We start from the raw sequence: 16,162 nt of genomic DNA, 5'->3' as shown, positions 1-16,162 counted from the left end.
TGATCTCGGCTCACTGCAAGCTCCGCCTCCCGGGTTCACGCCATTCTCCCGCCTCAGCCTCCCAAGTAGCTGAGACTACAGGCGCCCGCCACCACGCCCGGCTAGTTTTTTGTATTTTTAGTAGAGACGGGGTTTCACCATGTTAGCCAGGGTAGTCTCGATCTCCTGACCTCGTGATCCACCCGCCTCGGCCTCCCAAAGTGCTGGGATTACAGGCTTGAGCCACCGCGCCCGGCCGACATGCAGAATTATTAACTGGCAAACTCTTTGCCCTCATCTTCGCTCTCCCATCCTCACAGGCTAACCCTCCCATCACCTCTTCTGCGTGGGTACTGTGTAGGAAGTGTCCTTTGTCCTTTACAGGATGGAAAATGGAGAAGCTTGACACAGCCCCCAGGAGGCTGCTTCCATCTCCACCTGCCAGTTCTGTTGCCCCTCAATCTGGACCTTCAGTTCCTGTTCATAACTGATACCCCGTCTCTTATTGTGTTTTCCCTCCACTCTTCCACTCACTCACTCACTCATGAACATGCAGGCGTACCTTTTTCCATTTTTTTCCTCATTGCCATTTCTGTTTCTCTGATCCTACCTCCATTTAATATTTGTGCTGAAACATATAAAGCCTCAGAAAATCATGGGAATCGAGTTCATACAGATAGTGATTTTCAGGCTGAACTTCTGGAGAAACGACATCCATGGTTTATCTTCTTGAGAAAGAGGATGGAGACGGGCCCTTTGAAGAGCAGTGAGTGAGGAGTGAGTCAGACAGGGTGGGACCTGGGGGAAGTCGCCACCTCATTTCCCATTAGTCAGGAAGGCTCCATGAAAGGGATGGAATTTTAGTTGTTGGACTGGGTTTCCTTTCCCCACTGTACCTGGCCTTCATCCTTATCAAACCTATGAGTTCCTTGACCTCTTCAGTTTCTCCAGTTTATCAGTGTACCCTTGGTTTAGTTTAGTCTACTCAGCCTTCACTGAACCCTCTCCCAAGCAAGGCCTTCCATCTGGCTTCCCTACAGATCCCTATTTCCGCTTTACTGACTCCCACTCACTTAGCTCTGCTGGAGAACATCACAGCCTTCTAAACTGGTACACTCCTTATGGTCTCCCACCCAGCGCGGCCTTCCACTCTGTTCACCAAGCTTTCCCAGCATTCCATCATCAGCTACTCTAGACTGTACCACTTCCCTACAATTCCTTATCCTACCACCTACCCATCCCCCACGTTCAGCAAATACCTGACATCTGACTGAAGGAAAAAATAGACTCCTTTAGACTCCCTCAATTTCCTCCCATTCCACTGACGAACTTACTCTATTTCCGTTCTCCTTAGCCAGAGGCTGCTCTCTTAATGTGTATGCTGGATCCCATTGTCTCTCTGCACACAGGATATAAACATGCTTCGGCCTCTTCCCATTGAGAACAACCATCTAGCATCAATCTGGAGGTGAGAGCCAGGCACTGATATTTTAAAAGCTCCCCAGTTGATTCTAGTTGCAGCCAGGGCTGAAAAACGAACAGAATAAAATCCATTCTTCTTCTTATGGCATGCAAGGCTCTTCATAAACTGACTCATGCCTTTCTTGTCCTTCCATATGCCCTCTGAACTGGAGTCATACCAAACTACTTAGCGTTCCCAAATCCGCCACATCTCTTGCTTCTATGCCTTCACATACATGCTTCACTCTGTTTAGAATGCCTTTCCCTGCTTTCTAGAAAGTGTCTTTTTTTTTTTTCTTTTTTTTGAGATGGAGTCTCACTCTTGGCGCCCAGGTCAGAGTGCAGTGGTGCAACCTCGGCTCACTGCAACCTCTGCCTCCTGCCTTCAAGTGGTTCTCCTGCCTCAGCCTCCTGAGTAGCTGGAATTTTAGGCGCCTGCCACCAGGCCTGGCTAATTTTTGTGTATTTTTTAGTAGAGATGGGGTTTCACCATGTTGGCCAGTCTGGTTTCAAACTCCTGACCTCTGGTGATCCACCCACCTCGGCCTCCTAAAGTGCTGGGATTACAGGCATGAGCCACCTCACCCGGCCTAGAAAGTGACCTTTAATGCTCAATTAAGTGTCATTTTTGCATCATCTTCAAGAATTAGCCTCCACACTGAGTTAAGGTGCCCCCGCACACCAGTGCTTTCATAACCCTCTGGGTTTATCTCTATGGGAACACTCACCACATATATAATTGCTCATCTATATGTCTGTCTTTCCTATCAGACTGAGTGTTTTGCAGGAACCCCAGGGCCATGAAGATGCCATTTGGTAGGATTTGGGGCTAAGTGGTCTATATCAGATATTTAAAGATGCTTGCTCCGATCCATTTTTGTTCAGTTTGCCAAACTGAACAAAAGAAACTCAGGAAAGGGGAGAGGGGTGTGATACAACCTGGGACAAGAGCTGAACAACTGTCTTTGAGCATGTTCATTCATGTAATCAGTCAGCATTTATTGAGGGCTTGCCATGGTCATTTACCAATATGGTCCAGGTAAATAAATACACAGTTGAAGTTTCCTATCACTACTGCGTTTGGCCTCTGGGATGGTTTCATCATCTATAATAGTCTGCTTTCTTTGTCTCTAGTGCACTCTTATGATGGACATTTAATCCAAAATCTCTCAATAGTGCTCTCACAACAGTGGTTTGCACAGAGTAACTGTTTAGGAAATATTATTAAAAGAATGCTCATGAATCTACATATAAGTATGTATCTTCCTGATATTTTGGGCACTTTCCCACCTTCTCCATTAAATGTTGAGACAGAAACAGTGCTAAGCACTTTACATGTGTTATCTCCTTCAGTCTTCACAGCAGTCCTATGAGATAGGTACTCTTATTGCTCCAATTTTATAGAAGTTCAGCAACTTACATAAGGTCACACCCAACATCACTGGAGTATACCTGGAACACAGGCTTTCAATAAATATTTATGGACTCAGTGATACTGTTCCCAAGGGAAATGGAAAGGCTTTCAAATTCTTATTGTCTTCTCCCCTTGACTCTGGTTCCCTTGGCCTCTCTTCCTTTCCCACATCATCCCATTCACACTAACATTCATTCAACAAACGTAGAGGGTCAACTGAGTACCAGATAATGGGCCAGATGCTGGAGATACAGAGATGACAAAACATGGCCCATACTGAGAGGAACTTACAGTTTTGCGATGCGGATAAGCAGATAATTACAATTGTGGGAGCAAGAGGAGGGAGTGATTTACTGCCTAGGAGACCTGACTGTTCCTTGTGCTGAGCCAGGGGGTGCGGGTTGAGGGGGGTATGAAAGATGCTCACATCCTCGGGGAATGGTTAAAGCACTGGGTGGGGCCCAGGAGAGTGTCACAGGTAGAATGAGAGGACAAGGCAGGGACCAGATCAGTTAGGATCTTAGTGTTGGAGCTTTTTAAATAGTGAATTCTTCTGCCATTTCCTTTCAAGGGTGGGTACTAATGGGCTGGGTCATATCTGTACTTTGGCTCAGACCTCTTACCTAAGCTCTAGGACTAAACTTTCACATAGCTATATCCCACCATTTGTGGAGTCATTTATTTATTCATTTATTTAGAGACAAGGTTTCTGTCATTCAGACTGGAGTGCAGTGACGTGATCTTGGCTCACTGCAACCTCCACTTCCTGGGCTCAAGTCATCCTCCCACCTCAGCCTCCAGAGTAGCTGGGACGATAGGCATGCATCACCATGCCTGGCTAATTTTTTGTATTTTTTGTAGAGCCAGGGTCTCACGATGTTGCCTAGGCTCAAACTTGTGAGCTCAAGTGATCTGCCTGCCGCGGCCTTACAAAGTGCTGGGATTACAGGCGTGAGCCACCATCCCCAGCCTATCCTACCATTTATGAACACCTTTTTTTTTGTTTTTTGTTTTTTTTTTTGGAGACAGAGTCTCGCTCTGTCGCCCAGGCTGGAGTGCAGTGGCACAATCTCGGCTCACTGCAACCTCTACCTCCCAGGTTCAAACAATTCTCTTGCCTCAACCTCCCGAGTAGCTGGGACAACAGGCGTATGCCGCCACACCCGGATAATTTTTGTGTGTGTGTGTGTGTGTGTTTTAGTAGAGACGGGGTTTCACTGTGTTGCCCAGGCTGGTCTCGAACTCCTGAGCTCAGGCAATCCTCCCGCCGTGGCCTCCCAAAGTGCTAGTATTACAGGCATGAGCCACTGTGCCTGGCCTGAATATCTTATTCTCCCAACCACCACGTCTTCCGAATTCCCTCTTTTTTTTTTGGAGACGGAGTCTTGCTCTTTCGCCAGGGTGGAGTATAGTGGCTCCATCTCGGCTCACTGCAACCTCCGCCTCCCAGGTTCAAGCAATTCTCCTGCCTCAACCTCCCGAGTAGCTGGGATTACAGGCATGCGCCACCATGCCCGGCTAATTTTTGTATTTTCAGTAGAGATGGGTTTTCACCATGTCGGCCAGGCTGGTCCTGACCTCAGGTGATCTTTCCGCCTCAGCCTCCCAAAGTACTGGGATTACAGGCTTAAGCCACCGCACCCGGCCGATTCTTTTTTCTGTTTTTTGAGAGGGAGTCTCGCTCTGTCGCCCAGGCTGGAGTGCAGTGGCTGGATCTGGGCTCACTGCAAGCTCCACCTCCCGAGGTCAGCCATTCTCCTGCCTTAGCCTCCTGAGTAGATGGGACTACAGGCGCCTGCCACCACGCCTGGCTAACTTTTTGTATTTTCAGTAGAGACGGGGTTTCACTGTGTTAACCAGGATGGTCTCAATCTTCTGACTTCATGATCCGCCCGCCTCAGCCTCCCAAAGTGCTGGGATTACAGGCATGAGCCACCGTGCCCGACCTTTTTTTAAAAACTGTGTTTATTTTCCTTGTGGAGCAGGGCTGCCCCATAGGCAGTGTGCCCAGAGTAGCCCAGATTCCCAAATTCTGTCCACACTTACACAATCCAATCCTGCAAGCAGTTAGTAGATCGTTGTGTGCTCCTGTTCCAGGGGCCGCTGGAGGCAGAAATTCCATTTCACTAAAATCTACTCCGTCCTTTGCACCCACTAGTTGAGTCCAGTTAGTGAGTGTGGAGGTGGGGGCTGGGGTGTAGAATAGATAAATAAATATATAGAGAGCCAGTCCAGCTGTCTGGAGGAAAGCTCGACATTGTCCGCCTCTTCCAATCCCATCAGTTGCCACATCTTCTTTGGTCAGGCTGGCTTTGTCACCTGGTCTCCTTCCTGTGCCCTCCTCACACTAGCTGCCAGAGTAAAGTGATTAAGCCAGAGAGACTGCAAGCCCCGTGAGTGCAGGGACGTTGGGTGGTCCATAAACGTCTGATGAATTTATGATACAAGCCTGATTATAGTCTCCTCAAAAATCTTTACTGTTTCTCCTCTGCTTCTAGAATAAAAATCAGATCGCTCATTTGGCCTTCACGACCTACTACATTCAGCCGCAGTCAGCTTCATTTCCCTTTTTTCCTTTCACTACCTCGAAGGCCAGTTTAGCCAGTGATTCACTATGCTTGCCCCGGGCCACTTGTATCCTCCCACGTCCATTCCGGGCAGCCCTCGCAGCAGATCCTAACGCTTAGGGCTCCTCCAAGTGTACAGGCTCGTGAGGCTTCCCTCCCGCTAAGACCAGTCCGTCCTCAGCACACGCAGTGTGCTCCCGCCCGCCGCTCTGCGCTCACCCTGCAGGAGAGGGAGCTCTTTGAGGGCAAGGCCGAACCCTCCCCCGAGCCCTGAGCTGGGCCTGCCGCACACAGATGCGCGGTCCTGCCGGGGAGCAGTCACCGGGGGACAGGGCCGGGTCCGAGGCTGCACGTCGGGAAGAGACGGCGTGCTCCCGAGGTGGCCAGGCCGCTGTAATCGGCCAGGGCGGGCCTGGGCGGCGAGGGAAGAGGTGGGGAACCCGGGCCGCGGCGCTTCCTGCCGGGACCCGGCGGCCCGCCCCAGTCTCTGCCCCCGCCCCGGCCGAGCCTGCGCTGCCGGCCTCCGGCCCCGCTGGCCGCCCAATCAGCGGGCGCCCCCCGCGCGGCCCGCCCCTCCCCCTCTGGTGACAGAAAGTCGGCCCAGCAGATGAGGAAGTGGCAGGCAGGCAGGCTGGCCCCGGGGACTTCTCTGTGGCCCTGCTCCCTCCAAGCCCTCCGCCGTTGCCCGCCTGGCCCCTACGGGTGAGTCTGGACCTTCCACGGGCTCTCCACGTGCCGGCGCCCCCTGCCTTGCCAGCCCGGCCCAGCTCTGCCCTGCCCTGCCCAGGCTGTGGGAGAGGCTGTTCCCGGAGCCAGTGGGTGGGAGGTCCCAGCTCCCTGGGGCCGGGCCTCGCCAGCACCCTCCCTCCCCCACACCCCCGTCTCTGGCCCCCATTTGCCTACACCCAGGCCTTCCTCCACCACCCGTGCTTTTATCCCTCTCCCTCCTCCTCTCCCTTCCCTCCCCCGGCTCCCCTAACTTTGCCAGGCTCCTTTTCCCTTCGATCCATCTTAAAGGAAGGAAGGGACGGGCTGAGTTCCCCGACGAGGGACACACCCAGATTTTCCTGCAGCTTGGGGAGAGGTCCTCCCAGGAGCCTTGGTCCCTCCTGGTCTGCCGGGTGTGTGGGTTGATCTTGGGGGCTGGTGGTTGAGAGATAACAGGCTGGCTGGCTCCCATGTGTCAGGGAGGAACCTGTGTTGGCGCCCTCGCCCCGGCCTGGGCCCTGCCGGGGATGGGCGGCCAGCAAGCCCGATGGTGGGGGAGCAAGTGAGGAGGGGATCCGAGCGTGGCCAAGCAGCGCGCACACGTGTGTGAGTGGCCCCGCGGGTGAGCCCGTGCGTGTGCCTGGGCGGCGGCCGAGCTGCGTGAGGGCCGGGAGCCATGCGTGTCAGCCCACGGAGGTGCTGGGTGGTGTGTCAGGCAGGAAACATGTGTGCCAGCCCTTGGCGTGGCGCCTTCGCCGTTGGGGGTGGAGAGCTGGGTGAGGGGTGGGTGTGGACCGTAGGCTTGGGGCCTGACCACGGTGGGCCTAAAGAAGCCGGGCCTCCTGGAGGTGAGGGGTGTGCGGGGCGGGGAGGTGACAGAGGTGCGCCTCTTCACTTCGCACCTGCACAGGTGCTTCTCTGGAAGCAAGGAGTCTGGGGCACCTGCTGCCCTGGGCCCTGCTCTGTTCCAAGAATGCCTTGTCCCTCAGGGATTGTCAGTACCATGCTCTCCTGGGTCTGGCCAGAGGCTTTTATGTCCCTGGAAGCCTTCCCCCGACATTCCTTTAGGCCCTGAGGGGGAGGGGGCCTAGCCCATTAGGGCCCCTCCCTGAGGGAGGGGAAGATTCCTGCGACCTCCCCCACTCCCCAACCCCCTCACATGCCACTGGCTTCCCTGCCTTCCCAGGAAGGGAAGAGTGATTGTACCCATTCTGAAGTAGGACAAACTGAGAAGTTCTGGCCAGCTTAGGAGAGGATGCTGGGTGTGGATTTTCAGCAGTGCTTTGGGCCAGGGCTGGGGCTGGGACTAGGGTCGGAGGAGGTTTCTGGCTCAGAACCTAGGACCTTACTTCATCAGGCTGGTCCCGGGTTGGTGGGTGGTGAGCCTGGGGCTTTACTTGGCTTTCCCAATCCTGGTGGGTCCTGCTTCCCCAGGCACTGACCTGTGGCCTGGACCCACCCTCCACCCCATGCGCAGTACAGCGGGGGCGGGCAGAGGGCGGGGCTGCTGCCAGATCTAGTCAGACAGGTGGAGCCGCCGGGGCAGGAGTCTCAAAGAGCCAGGCTCCAGGAGAGGAAGGGCTCTGCGAGAGGAGAGAGGAGAGCGCTGGAGAGGAGAGGCTGGAGGTGAGAGCCCCGGGAAGGCAGAGGAGAAACGTAGGGAGATGAATGTCCCAGCACAGGCAAGGAGGAATCCCAGGATAAGGTTCTGGAGGGAAAAGAAGGGCCCAGGGAGGTGAGAGTCCTGGCAGGGGCAGGAGGGACCCTGGGGAGAAGAAGAGAGTTCCTGGAAGGGTCCAGAGGGACGGGAAGTAGAGAGGGCAGGAGAGGAGAGATTGAAGGGGAGAATCCTGAGAGAGAAGAAAGACCCAGAGCTGGGGGGGTGAGGGACTCAGGTGAGGAAGGGAGACGGATTTCAAGAGCTCCCTGTTGGTGAGAAGGTAAGACTCTCCAATAAGAGACCTGGAATTGAGAGTCCTTTTGTGGAGGAAGAGGGGAAGGGAGGCCAGGAAGTAAAACTGTGGAGAGGAGAGGAGAGGAGAGTAAGGTGTGGAGAGGAAGGGTAGAACAGCCGTTCCCAGGCAGGGAGGACGTGTGGGGAGCAGATGCCTCAACCAAACTGCCTCCTCCCACTAGTTACCAGTAATTCCTTCCTTTCACTGTTCTGTCCTTTCTGCAATGAGGCATTGGGAGTTTTCTTGTCTAGTTCTGTGTCTTATCTCTGTGGGATGGGGGTGTGCAGTGGGCTCTGTCTGACATCCACCCTCTGTACCTCCCCAGAGTCCTGAGCCAGGATGGAGGCTGTTATGAACTTGTACCAAGAGATGATGAAGCACGCAGGTAAGACACTGTCCACCAGCCCTTTCCTCTCTTCTTTCCCGGGATCCCTGGATCTAGGGCTGTCTTCTAATGGAGAGTTCCTAGGAACCCCTTGACCCTTTGCGACCTGACCTCATGTCTGTAGACCTAATGAAGACCCTTCAAACCCTGTGACTCTTCCTGATTCTTTGACCCTTATTCATAGATCCCCGGATCCAGGGCTACCCTCTGATGGGGTCCCCCTTGCTAATGACCTCCATCCTCCTGACCTACGTGTACTTCGTTCTGTCACTTGGGCCTCGCATCATGGCTAATCGAAAGCCCTTCCAGCTCCGTGGCTTCATGATTGTCTACAACTTCTCACTAGTGGCACTCTCCCTCTACATTGTTTATGAGGTGGGCCCCTGGGATGCTGGGCTTTAATTTCTGTCAGCAGGATAAGGAGCAGGCCATAGAGCCAGAGCATGGCATTTCTCCTTTCCAGAGAGGTTCAGATACATGTCCTCAGCTAGTGAAGGGGAGGGATGGCTGGGAAGGGAGAACTCTGGTGGTCTAATCCACATCCCTTCCTAGTTCCTGATGTCAGGCTGGCTGAGCACCTATACCTGGCGCTGTGACCCTGTGGACTATTCCAACAGCCCTGAGGCACTTAGGGTAAGTAGGGGCTGGGGCTAGGTCATAAGCAACCTGGTAGATATGACCAGTTTGGGGCCTGTGCTCAAGGCCCAATTTAGGGAGGCTCTTAGAACAGCGTATGAGGTCCTAAGGCTATCCCAACTTCTTGCAGATGGTTCGGGTGGCCTGGCTCTTCCTCTTCTCCAAGTTCATTGAGCTGATGGACACAGTAAGTAGTTATATGAGATGTGAGAACTTGTGGGGAGAATGAGGTGGAGAGGCCCAGGTTCTGAATCCCCTTCCCTCACTCTTCTCTCAGGTGATCTTTATTCTCCGAAAGAAAGATGGGCAGGTGACCTTCCTACATGTCTTCCATCACTCTGTGCTTCCCTGGAGCTGGTGGTGGGGGGTAAAGATTGCCCCGGGTGAGTGGTGAAGGCCACTATGGGAAAGGGTGGGCACCAGAGGCTGGACTCTGCTGACCCTGTCTTATTGTCTACTCACAGGAGGAATGGGCTCTTTCCATGCCATGATAAACTCTTCTGTGCATGTCATAATGTACCTGTACTACGGATTGTCTGCCATTGGCCCTGTGGCTCAACCCTACCTTTGGTGGAAAAAGCACATGACAGCCATTCAGCTGGTGAGGGGCTTGGCCTGACTTACCTATAACCATCCCCCCACATTCCTAGCCTGGATCCTCCCTTTATCCAGTCTGTCTCACCTTTGACCCCATCTGTCCCTACTCAACATTTCTCTTTCTCTATATGCTCTTCCCCTCTAGTTCTCTCAGTATTCCCTCTGACCCTGACCTTTATCTATCCTAGATCCAATTTGTCCTGGTCTCACTGCACATCTCCCAGTACTACTTTATGTCCAGCTGTAACTACCAGCACCCAGTCATTATTCACCTCATCTGGATGTATGGCACCATTTTCTTCATGCTGTTCTCCAACTTCTGGTATCACTCTTATACCAAGGGCAAGCGGCTGCCCCGTGCACTTCAGCAAAATGGAGCTCCAGGTATTGCCAAGGTCAAGGCCAACTGAGAAGCATGGCCTAGATAGGCGCCCACCTAAGTGCCTCAGGACTGACTGCACCTTGGGCAGCGTCCGTCAGTGCCCTCTCCACCTACACCTGTGACCAAGGCTTATGTGGCCAGGACTGAGCAGGGGACTGGCCCTCCCCTCCCCACAGCTGCTCTACAGGGACCACGGCTTTGGTTCCTCACCCACTTCCCCCAGCCAGCTCCAGGGATGTGGCCTCATTGCTGTCTGCCACTCCAGAGCTGGGGGCTAAAAGGGCTGTACAGTTACTTCCCACTCCCTGCCTTAAACTTGGGAGAGGAGCACTCAGGGCTGGCCCCACAAGGGTCTCGTGGCTTTTTTTCTCACAGAAGAGGTCAGCAATAATGTCACTGTGGACCCAGTCTCCCTCCTCCACCCCACACGCTGAAGCAGTAGCTTCTGGGCCAAAGGTCAGGGTGGGCGGGGGCCTGGGAATACAGCCTGTAGAGGCTGCTTACTCACTTGTGTCTTAAATTAAACGTGACAGAGGAAACCACAGAGGCTGTGTGTATACATGTGTGAATGGAGGAGGTGGGGGAACACAACATGCTTAGCCCTGTCCACAAACAGGAGCAATGGATGATGGTCCAGGCTCCCAGAGGACATATCTAGCTCTCTGATCCCAGTAGAGTAGAGCCCCTAGGAAGGCTGCTGGGATCATGAAAGAAGAGGGATTAGCTGAAACAGATTAAAAAAAAAAACACGAAGGGAGACATGACTTTATTAGAAAAATAAAAAACAACTGAGGTGATGGGTTAGTTTTCAGCGGATGCCTTGGTGGATGAGGCTGCTTTTGGCTGCGCTGGCCTTCTCCCGCTCCCGCCGCCGCGCAGGGTCCAACTCAAAGCAGCGCCATAGCCTCAGGGTTTCATCTGCTGCTGCGGATGCCACTGTGGCCCCATCTGGGCTCATGGTCAGACTCAGGACCCGGGATGTGTGACCTGGAGCAAATGAGAACAGTACATACGAATGTTGATGCAGCCATAGCCCTCCCATAAAGGAGGCACATGCCTCCCTTTTTTTCTTTCTTTTTTTTTTTTTTTTTTTAAAGACGGAGCCTTGCTCTGTTGCCCAGGCTGGAGTGCAGTGGCGCAATCTGGGCTCACTGCAAGCTCCGCCTCCCACTCCTGCCTCAGCCTCATAAGTAGCTGGGACTACAGGCACCCGCCACCATGCCTGGCTACTTTTTTGTATTTTTAATAGAGACGGGGTTTCACTGTGTTAGCCAAGATGGCCTCTATCTCCTCACCTCATGATCTGCCCGCCTTGGCCTCCCAAAGTGCTGGGATTACAGGTGTGAGCCACCACGCCCGGCCTCCTCTCTTTTCAATGGTGTTACTGAGAGATAATTCACATACCATAAAATGCATCCTTTTAAAGTGTACGGTTTAGTGGTTTTTAGTATATTCACAAAATTGTACAACTGTTAAAACTAATTCTAAGACATTTTCAACACTTCCCATTACCCTCTCTCCTCAGCCCCTGGCAACCATTAATGTGTTTTTTCTGTGGATTTGCCTATTCTGGACATTTCAGTCATACATTATGTGGCCTTTTATGTCTGGCTTTTTACCTAGCCACTTACCTTTGAGTTCAGCCACCTTGGCCATGGTTGGGTACTTCCAAATAACCAGCTGGTTCTGTGCAAAGCCATGGCCTGAGATGAGCTCCTTGTAGTGGGGAGACCAGAGGATGGAGCACACCTGTGGAGAGGAGCCAGTGTGGGCATGACATATAGCCAAGGCTACTTAAGTCAGAACTGAGCCCATTCTAGTGTTAGGCACCCTGCCACGTGCTCCAGACTCAGAGTTGAATGATCACAGTCCACACAAAAGTTCCTTGAGAGGCAAATTATAGACACTCCCTGACGTAACCATTTTTTAACTTTACAGTGGGTTTACTGGGACTTAAATCGGGGAGCGTCTGTATTACCCATTGTACAGATGAGGAATCAATCAGCAGGAAGTTCAATAGGTTGCCAAAGGTCACATTCAAGTTTAGCAGATGATGGAGCCAGAATTTTAACTTGGGCAGTCTGGCTCTAGAGTCCATATCTACAGTGAAGGCTGAATGTGAGGCGAGTGGAAGGAGAGAGCCTCAAGCATCTTTCTAATGGATTTGAATTATATGCCATAGGTGATGAGAAGCCATCACAGGTTTAAGGACAGTATAGTGTAACAAACCACAGCATGGAGGATGCATTGCAGGAGATAACAAAGAATGCTTGACACCAATGAGGAAGCATTGTGGTGGGCCTCCACTGGGAAGGATGAGGCTGAGGGGAGGGGACAGATGTCAATGATATTTTAAGGTAAAACTGATAGATCCTGGTGAGGAGGATGAAAAATTCTAGGAGGTTTTTCAGATTTCTGAGCAGGTTCTGCCATTCCAAAGCAATGTGACAGAGGAAGGAACATTTCAGGGAGGCAAGGGGAAGTGAAAAGGTTAATTTGGGACAGATCAAGGTAGTGGTGCTTATAGGACATGGGATTGGAGATAGCCACAGACTGCTGGAAATGAAGCTCATGAGTTAGAAGTTTGGGAATCACCAAGGCACAGAGTTGGTGAAGACATTGGAATGGATGCACTCTCGATGTGGATGCCCAGTAAGAATGCATGTGGGAGAGGCAGGAACAGGCAAAAGATTACCTGGGAATGGGCATCCACAGCACTCAGACAGGCCCCAGAGCACACGTTCCAGATGCGAATGTGTCGATCACTGGTGCCCCCTCCTGTTGCCAGGACACTGGACTGCCAGGGACACCATGCTACGGCCTAGATGGGATAAAGGTGGGGTCAGCAGGTACTAGAGCTAGACAAGGAGCTCTGGGGGTCACTAACCCAGTCCAATCCTACCATCCCTTCTCCCCTTAACAGTCCCCAGGTTATAGGTGAGGGTCTGCAGAGGCTTCAGCCCAACCCTACTCACCTTGACAGCCCCTTGATGCTGGGTGAATGTCTGCAAAGGAACCCAGCCACCCTCTCCAGGAGCGCTAGGCCACACATTGACCAAGTTATCATTGCCACCACTGGCCAAATGTCGTCCATCTGGGGCCCAGCGCAGCCCACACACTTCCTGGCTGTGGCCACTCAGTGTAGCCACATGGTGTTCTGCTACCCGAACATCATGGTGGTGGATGTGGCCAGAACGTGAACCACTGGAGGAGGAAAGAAGGGAATCAGGTTCTGTGGCAGCACCAAATGCAAGCAAGCCAGAGGTGGTTCAGTTCAGGGGTGTACAGTCAAGGGTAGGGTGGGCAAATATCAGACTACCATAGACCAACAAAAACCACTGACCTGGAGAGGATATAGCTGTTCCAGCTTAGGGAGCCCACTCGGGCAGAGTGACTGGTCATATTTCGAAGCCGTTTCTGCTGCTGCACATCCCATAGCTAGAGAGAGAAGCCCACTAGGATCAGAGATTGGGACTTGGCATTAATATCCTCCAGCTGTGCAAGCCTATTGGGACTGGTGTGAATGGCAGCACAGGACATGTCTCACCTGCACCTCAGCACTGCTGGTGCCCACAGCCAAGTAGTTGCCCTCTTTGATCCAGGCCACAGAGGATACATATTCCCCAGGCTGCTCCATTTGCAAAAGCTGCAGGATGTCACCAGAGCTTGCGCTCCACAGGTACACACTGTTGTCCAGTGCCACGGCCAGTACATTCCCAGAGCTCCAATCCACAAGGTTCAGGTCTGTCAGAGGCGGAGAAAAGAGCATGAGCTTCCTTGTTTGTGTGGTCCCAGGCCCTCTTTCTCCATCCATGAGGCAAGGATAAGGATGCACTTACAGTAGTCATTTCGAATTTCAGGAGCATCCAGGATGCGGTCTGGCAGGGAAGGAATGTAACGGCAGGTCTTCCGGCTGGAGCCAGGAGTGGCCTTTTGGCTGTAGAGTACTTTCAGTCTGTTCTGGTAACCTGTGGCAACAGAGTGGGTCCAGACGCTGGGAATATCAACACCTCCCTTGCCCTCAGTCTTAGATAAGAGCAGACAGATATCTGTGCTCAGCCCTGGAGATGAACTGACACCTCCCTCCAGGAACCAGGAACTTCGGGTCTTACCCTCTGGTGCATTTTGTGGTTTTCCACTGAGCCTAAGGATCTTGGCTTCCTCTACATCAAAACCGTTCAGGTTCAAAGCCCAGGCTTTCTGATGTTCCTGGCATAAAGGGTAGTGGAGAAGCAAGATAGTATTATCCAAAGAACAGTCGGGTCCCGTGCCTTAAGCCCCTCTGGCACACATACCTTCTTGGTGGGCGTCTGGCTGTTTTCAGGCTGGTTCTCCTTGCTCAGGAGGAAGCTGGCCACCTCCATCTGGGCAGCACTGCGATGGGGGATATAGCGGTCACCGCCAGGTTTGCTAGGAGTGGTCTGAACCTTGGAACTGGATTTGCCTGGGGCGGAGAAAGAGAAGACAGTCTGACCAGGCTCCCGGGGCAGAAAGTATGAAGGCTGCTCTCACCCAGTCCCTTTGGCACCTCACTGACCAGGAGTTCGGCCCGGAGTTCTGCCGGCGCTGTGGGATCGGTTGGCGGCCCGCATGGGTGAGGGGGCCGGGCCTGAGGCTTCCTTGGCTTTGCGCTGCCAGCGCGCAGGGGGTGCATTGGGGATGGGTGCATCCAGCTGAAGCAGCGAGTGCAGGTCACTCTCGAACGCGAATTGTGCCATGGGAACGCCCGCAGCGGGAGGGTCCTTGCAGTTGGTGCCTGCGGAGCCCTGGAGGAAAAGAGGCGACGGTGCTCAGGGGACAGCAAAGGATCCCTTCGCTCCTGGCCGGCCACACAATCAGGGCCACCCTCGGTTGCTGCCCCTTCTGGCCTAGCACCCCCTCCCCCTGGCCACGACCCGAACCAGGCTCAGCCCCGCCGCCTCTCACCGTGCCCTCCCGAGCAAGTTGCAGTTCCGACCGGCTTTAACACGCCTCGCTTACGCCTCTTAAACTCTCCGCTCTGAGCGCCCATTGGCTCCTTCAAAACCCAACCGTCGCAACCGTTGCCCTCGCCCATTGGCCTCTCCGGCGAAGGGGGCGGGCCTTCCGGGGCAAATCTCAGCTATCACGAGAGTCCAGCCGCGGAGCGGGATTTGAAGGGTGAGAGAGGGGCTGGGAGCCGGCCCCAGAGAACTGGTGCTGGAAAGCGGGCGGGGCGGGCCCGGGGTGGGCCTGCTCTGTCTCAGCGTCCTCGAGTTGTCCCGATTTGTTCCTCTGCGTCCCCTCTACCGCCGCGAGCTCGGAATGTCTGGCCCCCCGTGCTTCAGGGTCCGAGAGCCTGCAGAAGTTCACACTTAAATCCTAAACGAAGGTCATATTTATGATGCAGAACTCGGTGCAGAACCCGATGGAGGTGACCAAGGCGCTTGAGCTGTTCCTAGAAGGGAAAGGAGAGCCGCGGGCGGCAGCGGGACAGGGGACGGAATTGGGAAGCTAGGGAGCAGGAAGAAGGCCAGAGCTACTTAGGGTACATTCCACTTTTGCTTGGCGCCGGGTAGGAACCCTGCTAGAAAGGAAGTAACGTGTGTTTGTCTTGTTTGCTGTTGTTACAAACAGGGAAAATGAGTGTGAAAAGGGTGAATGAATTCCTTAAGGTCAGGAAAAAGGATCGGTATTCAAACCTGCCTATCTGGAAGATAAGCTTAGACTGCCCTACAGGAGGCACTGTGGCTTACCCCCTTGGGGCTTTAAAGAGATGTGAGAACCTTAGAGATCCATTAGTCTAATCTGTGCGTGGTGCACCCTCCCCACCCCAACAACAAATCCATATTTTACAGATGGAGAACCGAGGCCCAGGGAAGGGATGTGCCCGAGGTCATACAAAGAAGTTTGTGGGAATCCAGGTCTGACTCCACTCAGTCCAGTGCTCTAATAATGACTTGAGTGAATTGTATGAATGTGCTCATGGGTGGAGCAGCTATCATAAAAATAATAATGGTACCATTTATGGACCATCTAACTGCTGTGTTAAAACAGTTTACAGGCCGGGCGCGGTGGCTCACGCCTGTAATCCCAGCACTTTGGGATTACACGAGGTCA

The 16,162-nt window shown here is 53.2% G+C and overlaps 2 protein-coding genes across 10 annotated transcripts; one reads left to right on the top strand and one right to left on the bottom strand.

Annotated features, from left to right (window-relative positions):
* Positions 1-5,939: 5,939 nt before the first annotated feature.
* Positions 5,940-10,626, top strand: ELOVL1 (ELOVL fatty acid elongase 1). Of its 8 annotated transcripts, none has more exons than XM_025357830.1 (9): positions 6,018-6,123; positions 7,564-7,755; positions 8,410-8,469; positions 8,654-8,844; positions 9,022-9,102; positions 9,236-9,292; positions 9,383-9,488; positions 9,570-9,706; positions 9,891-10,270. In XM_025357830.1, exons 3-9 carry the CDS (start codon positions 8,424-8,426, stop codon positions 10,110-10,112), a joined length of 840 nt encoding a protein of 279 aa, XP_025213615.1. In that variant the 5' UTR covers positions 6,018-6,123; positions 7,564-7,755; positions 8,410-8,423; the 3' UTR covers positions 10,113-10,270. The 8 variants fall into 8 exon arrangements, with proteins under 8 accessions (XP_025213458.1, XP_025213926.1, XP_025214005.1 ...); XM_025357909.1 differs by lacking the exon at positions 6,018-6,123 and adding an exon at positions 6,617-6,691 and having other exon boundaries at positions 7,607-7,755; XM_025357673.1 differs by lacking the exon at positions 7,564-7,755 and having other exon boundaries at positions 5,940-6,123; positions 9,891-10,626.
* Positions 10,627-10,821: 195 nt separating this feature from the next.
* CDC20 (cell division cycle 20) lies at positions 10,822-15,296 on the bottom strand. Of its 2 annotated transcripts, XM_025356915.1 has the most exons (11): positions 15,011-15,295; positions 14,622-14,850; positions 14,380-14,528; positions 14,197-14,293; positions 13,924-14,052; positions 13,632-13,828; positions 13,428-13,522; positions 13,060-13,288; positions 12,780-12,905; positions 11,716-11,833; positions 10,822-11,071 (listed from the first exon to the last, which is right to left on the bottom strand). In XM_025356915.1, the coding sequence occupies exons 2-11, from the start codon at positions 14,800-14,802 to the stop codon at positions 10,893-10,895; spliced, it is 1,500 nt and encodes a 499-aa protein (XP_025212700.1). In that variant the 5' UTR covers positions 14,803-14,850; positions 15,011-15,295; the 3' UTR covers positions 10,822-10,892. The 2 variants fall into 2 exon arrangements, with proteins under 2 accessions (XP_025212700.1, XP_025212794.1); XM_025357009.1 differs by having other exon boundaries at positions 14,622-15,296.
* Positions 15,297-16,162: the final 866 nt, after the last annotated feature.

The sequence above is a fragment of the Theropithecus gelada genome, chromosome 1 (assembly GCF_003255815.1).
Source record: "Theropithecus gelada isolate Dixy chromosome 1, Tgel_1.0, whole genome shotgun sequence".
Classification (NCBI taxonomy): domain Eukaryota; kingdom Metazoa; phylum Chordata; class Mammalia; order Primates; family Cercopithecidae; genus Theropithecus; species Theropithecus gelada.
The sequence above is the reverse complement of the archived record's forward strand: the minus strand, read 5'-3'. Positions and strand labels throughout refer to the sequence as shown.